Below are 8,833 nucleotides of genomic sequence, written 5' to 3'. Positions count from 1 at the left end.
AGCACATAATTCCATATGGTTGCCCAATGAGCTAGCTAAGCACCTGTAGCAAAGGCAGGGCACGTTCTTGTTAAACGTTGTTAATATAAACGATGGTTGTTCATAAGTGCAGTGACAGCTTTCCGCGTGATTTGGTCATAACCCACGTTTTTGAGCGTAGAAGCGCCTCAGCGGACCTAATCAGCTACCACAGCAAGTTCGTAAGCAACAATGAGGTACGAAAATGTGCAGCTGTTTTCCATGTACTGAATAGTCCGTGTACGTGCGTTGACCACCGCCATTCCTTTAGCCACCTCCCATATAGTCTCCCAGTCTGAACAGGTGTCGGACCTTAAAATAAGAAGCAGTGGCCCCCACCCCGCACACACACACACACACACGAAATTCGAGGGCGCACGGGCTGATACACACGCATACTTATTCACAGGCGCACACACATACACGTATACACTCATACGGCCACGCACACACGCGACCGTAAACGCACGCATGCATGGGCGTATACATGTGCACAAGCACGCTTAACACAAGCACGGACTCGCACATACACGCGCACGCACACATGCATGGGTCTACACACAATCGCGCTTACACGCGAACACATGCGCAGGCTCACGCACACACCCCCATACTCGGGAGAACATTATGTTCCTGTATATAATCCATAGCAAACATGTAGCTCATAACCAACACTAAGGTGAGCTTTCGTAACGTGGATTGCAGTTATTTGCCATTATAGATGAAACGCGATTTGCTTCTGCTGGCATTCTGCTGTATTCGGAGAGCACCTTCACACATTCTAAGTTCTAGGCCGTCATTTAACGCAAGGTCCACATATTCGCGCATTAGCTACGCTGCTCGGCCACCAATCCGAAGGTCGCGGGTTCGATGTCGGCCGTGGCAGTCGAATTAAGACGGAGGCGTAAAGGTAGAAGCCTGTGCACTGTGCGATATCAGCGCCCAATAAAGAACACCAAATGGTCAAAATCTCTGTAGCTTTCCACTACGACGACCCTCATAATCATATCGAGGTTTTGGAGACGTAAAATCGCAAATATTATAATTATGTGTTGTTCTTATGCTGCATATTTCATCTGATGAATCGTCACCTACACCCTTCTCAGGCACAAAAGCACCCTTAGAGCCTATTTTAGGGTGCTATTGAGGCAAGCACCCAAACAAAGGGTTGCTTTTTTTTCAATCGACGATTTATGGGTGTTAAAGGGTGTTGCAAAGAGTGCTTTTTTAAAAAAGCACCCTTTTTACACCCTTTTTGGTGTGAAAATTTTTACTGTGTGAAAGTGACGCAGAACGAAAAAGTGTGAATCCAAACCAAATTAGAAAAGTGCTTTAGTTAGAAACCTTTTATTGTTCATGTTATTACGACTGTAGATGCCAATAGAGAGTAATTTCGCGTACGAAAGAGCATAACTGCATTCACACTACTTCCGTCAGCCTGTCTTGGGAAGTACTGCTCCGGCCAAAGTTCCGATGCCGCGCTTCGGTTGTAATGCATGGAATATTGGCCTGGGAACTTTTGACTACCCGTATGTTCGTGAATGGTGTACATACGCCAGGAATGGCGATGAGAGATGTCATCCACGTTGATTATTCTAATGACCCTATTCACGACGATAACTTCAAAATACAACTGGTGTAAAATGATGCCACTTTCGCTTACGTCATGTTGGTTCTGCCTTCATTTATTGTAGTCACATGTTTCAAAATCTGAAGCTGTATGCTATATCTAATGGAAACAAGGGGACCGCTGTTGTCTCAATTGCTTCTTGCGAATGTCTTTAGCAAGCAGAATATATAGCACATATGTAGGCTACCAGAACTATAAAGCTGAAAATTACGGCTAACACTACGCTAGATTGTGACAGGGTTAAGAAATCCACGGCGCTCTCTGCGTCCTATATACGTAACTGTGCTTACCCGTACATAAGGCTCTTAGTTTTGCGAATTCGCAAGAAATTGTGGAAGAGCTGAAGGGCCTCCTATTTTAGTACAAAATGCACATTGCGCTTATGTTTGGGACTCGTGTTCGGGTGCTGTGAAAATGCCAGCACTTGAGGGTCAGCGTCATAATGTGGTCACTCTATAAATAATTACCCCATGCTTTACAGTGTACATACATAGGATGATGACGCATCATAGTGCCTGCCTTGCAGAGCGGCACAGGAGTTAGCACCGACACAGAGCGGATGTAGAAAAGGAGGTTGAATTGAGTCCTGTGTGATCAGCTACACCATTTTTACATAAGTGTGGTGAAGAATTTATGCATAAAAGTAAACTTAAAATAACTTAGTCCATCCGTCCACCGGCCCACCCACCCGCCCACTCGTCCGTTTGTCCACCCACCCACCCACCCACCAACCCACCCATCCATCCATCCATCCATCCATCCATCCATCCATCCATCCATCCATCCATCCATCCATCCATCCATTGGTCCGTCCGTCTGTCCATCCATCATTTTTTTGCGTTCTCGGAGCCTTCTTCGTTGGCCTGAACTCCAACGCAGCGTGGAGTCACAGTGCCTGTGAGGCTGCTTATGAATGTCATGGAGGCACAAGATTTAGAGCTGAGTGCGCAAACATGATAAGCAGAGCCGAGATAGGAAGCGGATGTAGCCTAAAACGTGGTGACTTGCCAGGGGGGGGGGGTGAGCAGCACGAGTTCGCCAACAATGTGGATACTTCAGGTATTGTGTGGACACTCATTTTGCAGATGAAAAACACTTTTCTTAGTGGAACAATAGCTTTATTAGGCTATATATGAATATAGAAAGTAAACACAAGCGCCCATACATACACACAAAGAGAGATAACTATAACGACTGTATACGAAAGAATGCTAAGAAACGTTGCGCAGTCTTGTCTGGAAAGACCTACAAAAATGAAAGAACCGACTCGTGAGGCACTGATACTACCCGCGCGAACACTTCGGAAAGAAAAAATGACAATCTGTGCTAAAAGCGCACTGTCTACACTTTTGAAACAGCTGAGTACGTTGGTTAAAACACAAGAAAACCCATAAAAGCTTTGCTTGTCTGCTGAAAACAAATTCTTCCAAGCAAATAACATAGTCAATATTCTCGCTCACAGATCATTTGCAATATACCAGCTATGCTTATAGTTCAAACCTTTCTTTAACACTCTACCAGTGAGCCTTGAGATGTGCCGACAATCTTCCATTAAAGGGGTCCTGAAACACATATTCAAGTAACCATTGAATGAATTCACTAGAAGAGCTCATTACCCCATGAAGTTAATGCCGCAAAAATTTAAGAATCCGTCCAGTGCCAGTGGACTTACAAAGATTTATGCCATGCTGCAATTACATTCTATGTAATTCTATGAATGCATATGGAATCTCTGGCCATTCAAACTACTGCGCGTACGTTGAACAGAAATATTAGGACACTACCCACTGTGTACGCGCGATGTCTGCGACACGGGATGAAACGCGCAAAAGAAGAGCGCACTACGCCACTTGCGGTCACTGTGAACAAGGCTCCCGTGTGCGGAGCCTTGTTTTTAAGTTTTGTGTATTTCAGCTTGATCGGCATTTTTGTTATTTTGCACTAAAATACATTCTATATTCTCTCGTCCAGACGGAAGCGCTGGACGCTAAGCAGGGAGGCACGGCAGGGGCAAAGAAAAACGTCACGCTCAACTCCTGACCTTGTGCACTTCTTTTTCTTTTTCTTCAAATGCACGACTTCTTCAGTGTGATCGCGTGCACATGCGTCGAAAAGTCACGGCCTCCCGCGACGATCTCTGAAACGACCGAGCGCACCATGTTAAAACCAGCGAATGGCTGATAGATGGTCTTTTCACGAGTGATTTTCGAGCGTCTTCCGTGATTTGTCGAAAGCAGAGAAAGCAATGTTTAGCTGACTTTGATAATTTATTGTGAGTTCCAGGCCGCGTGCCTGGAAGTGTTGTCGAGGCCCGTGTGCTCAGATTTGGGTGCACGTTAAAGAACCCCAGGTGGTCTAAATTTCCGGAGCCCTCCACTACGGCGTCTCTCATAATCATATAGTGGTTTTGGGACGTTAAACCCCACATATCAATCAATGGAAGTGTTGTCGGGAGCCTCTATTACCGATTGGTAGCGTTTTCGGACCATGCTCGAAAAGGGTTGCAGGGTCCCTTTAAACAGTCTTTCTTGTAACACACCAATCCCGCTGATGGTCTGCAGCGTTGTTTTATATTTGAACATGTGCCAGTCGCAAAACTGTTAGGGGGACTTGTACAGCTAGAAAAGCTGTTGTTTTGATTAATTGATTAAAAATAGAGGGAATTCGTAAATGAACATATGGTCCAAGTCAGGCGTTCAATGAGGAACAGAACAGGAAATAATGCCGTCAATACAACGTGGGACGTTAGATAAGTCTTGTAATTTTTCAGAAAGCCTTTGCATTAGCTAAATGCTTAACAAAAGCACTGACGTGTATCCATCTGCTACACTGCAGGAACGATCGTCTCTCATGAGTCACTAGCAAGTGGCACTGTCAGTACGAAGTAAGCGAGCATGTTGATACTGTTCATTTGCATGGCATATATTCACAATGAGTGGCACATCAAGAATGAGACTACGTTGTGAACGGCTCTTTCTCTTCCAGCTAATGTGGTCGTACTTTGGAGCTGACAATGAAGTTCTGGGAGATTCACAGGAAACTACTTCAAAGCGCTTGCTGCCACACAAATCTGAGTAACCAGGGCGGCTCAGCACTGCACTTTTCACACTTAATCGTCTGAATGCTTTACGTCGGAACCATTGAAATCGCTACAAAAGGCAGCCGTAGCTATACGTAACCTGTATAAGCTGTCAAATGTTCAGAATAGATAGAGAGGTTTTGCCCTACGGCTTCATTATCTCTGAAATGTATCTGCTCGGTCCCCACTACGGCGGCGTCCTAGACAAATCGACTGAATGACTTTAGCAATGCGTAATTGACAACTATAACGCCCCACCAAAACGTAGTAGTATTGCGAACACGCTCGAAATGCGGTGTATACAACAGTCACTCGAACATAGCACATTGTTCACACAAAATACCCCCTTGGGGGTCTTTAAGGGAAATAAACTGACTGACTGACTGACTGACTGACATGACACATATCCACAGCGATTAGCTTATGAAGAATATGAAACGATTTCCTCATACTTGATACATGTACCGACAACGCCACCCTCACGATTCTATAAGTATACATAGTGAAGTTTACACTTACTCTATATGCGCAAGAACAGGAGTATATCTAAGGATGCAGTGCTTCACGGGGTGAGAAGACATCGCTTTCTGTTTTTTTTTCTCTTTGAAGCTGGTTCATCGCAGGAGGGGACTTTTTTGCGACTACGTAGGTATTTAGGTTGAAAGCTCTACAACTTCAATTTTTCCCCCAGCTGCAAGAGTGATAACGCTTACGGGAAAATTACCGCGTTAGTGAACGCTTCTGTGCAGAACAGAGAGCTGCAGAGGCGTCTAAAGCTTTTTAGCGAACTCTTCAGTAGATTCTCAAGAGAACTTGTTTGCGCATTAAATACTCATAATTTTCAAAGTGATGCAGCACTGTGAAATATCAAATAAGATTTATTTTTTATGACAGCGCACTGCACCTTTGCTCTTCCTACGTGAAGAGCAAAAAAATTTTTTAACCACATTTCTTATTTTTCTTTTTTGTTTTTATCTATTTTGTGACACATTTGTGCTCTTGCAGCTCGGGTAATAAAGGACGTCAACTCATTGACAAAAACTTCCGCTACTTGCAAAACAACCGTAGCTGTGTGCACTGTCAATGTGGAAGACGTAAACAGTTCTGGTAATTTTTTATGCTTTTTGGCTCTCTCTCATCTTGCTGGAGAATGAGAGCGTTCATAACGGCACTTCGGGCGATGCGCGCATCACGGTGTCCTCTAGATGGAGGCGCACATTAGAAAGTAGTCCCGCCGTACGCACCACACGTCCGCTGGGTTGATCGGTGCCCTTCTGCTTGACAGTTCTGGGCGCCGCAGGTGATTCACTGAAGCACTGCACCGAGTATTTCGCATCCATCGCAGCCGGTCGAGCACAGTGTTCCGTAGTTCAATGGCGAGTTTTCAAACAGGAAAGAACAACGTATACCTAATCTATGTCACTAATGTTTCAGGATTTGCCCATGCTGAATATGCGCGCCATGTGCATAACCTTCGTTAAAACAATGACTTTTTCGGGTACAATGAACAATGTCTGCACGAAAAAAATATCGTTTTATCTTTCGCCTTCAAAAATCTAGACGCTGACTACTCTGTTACATTCATTTCACAGCATGAAATAATTTATTTTGTCTTATAGGTTACTCCTGAAAGAAAAAGAAAAATCAGTGACTTCAGCAGCACGCAAGTAATCAATTATGTTTCAGCATAAAAGTCCATTCGTTTTCTTTTTTACGACGCAGGGGTGTAGGTAGATATTTTTTCGGGGCACGGGTGAAAGGGAACCTTTTTCATCTGAAGTAGTGGTCGGGCATGCAGATGTGGTCGAGTGTCAATCCGTGCTCTGTATATCATGATAAAAAAAGGGGGGGGGATGTGCACGGTCCGGGTATGCAACCCCCTTGCTACGCCATTGGACGCAGCACTCCTTTCATTCAGTCAGTGAAAACGTCACTGCCACCCATAGGCTCTATCAAGATGCGCCATCACAAGATGATGCGATTCTAGTCGTCTACTCCGAAGAGTGTTTTTGCACCGCCGCTCTGAAAAGATATGCAAATGCATCATACAAATGTTTTCACTTTGGTGTCCTAACGAAGACAGAATAAGTTGTGCTTAATGTGCTGGCGTTCACGATGCCATGACAGACGTCTTGACTTTTTGGAAGCGAGTGAATCAAGGTCAGTCTAAGGCAAACAGTCCTACAAAGCCCTGAAATGGCAAGTTTAACAAGAGTAGACTTGCCTACATTACGTTGCTTGTTGGTTGTCCAGGGCCAAAAGTCATTCAGATAAAATGTTAAACAAAAAGAGCGGCGCTAAGACAGGCTCAGCTTTCAGCCAAGGTGAGGTCAAGTCCAGCAGATCTATCGCATTCTCTCACACAAGACAAGGACAACGAACCGAATAGAGTCACTTTTCGTTGAGCTCGACCAGGGTTAATGAAGAATACGGAAAATAGGAGAGCGACAGCAAGGGAAAGATAGAGAACAATGCGAAATATCGCAGTGCTGCAATGGTGCTACAACAGAGAATCGAAGATGTTTTCTTTTTCACGGCATCATGGGCAGCGTAACGCCCTGTGTGAGTACCGCCAACATATGTGTGATGAACCCACCCGCTGCTGACTGAGCGAAAATTCGTCATTGAATTCCACGTTCTGGAAGTGTCTGTAGCCAGCCGCACAGACCGTACAAGGACGATCATGAGAGCTAGCTTCTGGCGGCTGATGACGAAACTATAGGTGCAACTGAGCCAGACTACCTACAGTTTTTTATCGGCCCACGAGAACCATTGGCCGCGAAGGGATAGATTAATATGCGATCGCTGCAATGCGAGCGACCTCTGCGAGCGAACTTGACGAGACGAGCTCAGCGCGTGCTGCTTAGCCTGGTCACAGGTTCCGGTGAGCCGCGACGGGCGTGGCGAGCTGCAAGCGCCGATGGTGCCTCCTGAGCCTCCTCTCATGGAAAGAGGACGTTGACGGGGCGAACGGCTGGCACCTGGGCACGGCGGCCGACCACCGGCCCTTGGCCACACACTGGATCATGGGACTACCACGTAGCTGGAAGCCCTCAGGGCATTCGAACGACACCGTCTCGTTGATGCGGTAGAAGTAGTTCACTCTCGATAAAATACGTGCCCCATCGCGGACGCTTGGGTATTGGCACGCCGGAACACCTGCAAACAATGGAAGAATGATTTCCTTGTGAAAGTGCGACTGCCCCACATGCATATAGGCGTGCGCACGAAAGGGGTAGAAGGTGCGCCACACGTCCTGATCGCGTAATAAAGGGCGACAATTTAGTACCACACGTTTACTTTGTCTGACCTGTCCGATCAAAGTTTAAAGAGCAGAGTTACGACTATGCAGGCTTTGACAATAATGACGAACGAATGCCGATGTTGTTGCATTCCCAGAATTGTTTACATTCGCACCTCCTCCACTTCAGCAAAGCAAGTGGCCTAAATGCTGGCCGTTGTGAGAAGCAAATCATCGCTTCGTTTTCAAAATTCTTTCATCGTTAGTGAAGCACGTTGTATTTTGACAGGACATACTGGAAAAGGGGAGTTAATGCGATGACAGCTATAACACCTTACCTCTATAATAGGTAATTTCGCGCATACCTCTATGCACGCACGCACACACACACACACACACACACACACACACACACACACGCACACACACACACACACACACACACACACACACACACACACACTCCCTCTCTATCTCGCCGAGTTGCTGTTCTGCCCGTGATAAGGTAACTTGGAAAGCACAATATCCAGCGTGGGCATCACGAGATTTGCAAAACAGGCCGTTCTCGTAGGAGAATAAACGCGCAATAGCAGGATGGGCACCAAGTGCCTGATTTTCCCCTTGATGGAGACGAGCCCTTATAACTACAATCACTGCCAATACTATACTACAGGTGGCGCCAACAACGGAAAACAAAGAAAGCCCACATTTTTTCCATGAAAACGTACGTATGCTGTTATACCACCTCCTGCCTCAGAAAAGTAACTCATGAATAAATAATGAGTAAATAATTACATTTATGGTAATTTGCTTCTGATTTTATGTGTGAATATTTCTTTGCCTCTTCACACTAGAAAAGTTGCTT

The 8,833-nt window shown here is 45.5% G+C and overlaps 1 protein-coding gene across 1 annotated transcript in view; it reads right to left on the bottom strand.

The window, feature by feature from the left end:
* Window positions 1-2,744: 2,744 nt before the first annotated feature.
* Window positions 2,745-8,833, bottom strand: part of LOC142776033 (sushi, von Willebrand factor type A, EGF and pentraxin domain-containing protein 1-like) — a 496,230-nt gene continuing 490,141 nt past the window's right edge. Inside the window, exon 22 of the mRNA XM_075878866.1 lies at window positions 2,745-7,886. Within this exon, the coding sequence (XP_075734981.1) occupies window positions 7,600-7,886 (287 nt within the window). The 3' untranslated portion in view covers window positions 2,745-7,599. The remainder of the gene's footprint in view (window positions 7,887-8,833) is intronic.

This window comes from Rhipicephalus microplus, chromosome X, assembly GCF_043290135.1.
Source record: "Rhipicephalus microplus isolate Deutch F79 chromosome X, USDA_Rmic, whole genome shotgun sequence".
NCBI classification, from domain to species: domain Eukaryota; kingdom Metazoa; phylum Arthropoda; class Arachnida; order Ixodida; family Ixodidae; genus Rhipicephalus; species Rhipicephalus microplus.
This window is presented reverse-complemented; position numbering and strand designations above follow the sequence as displayed.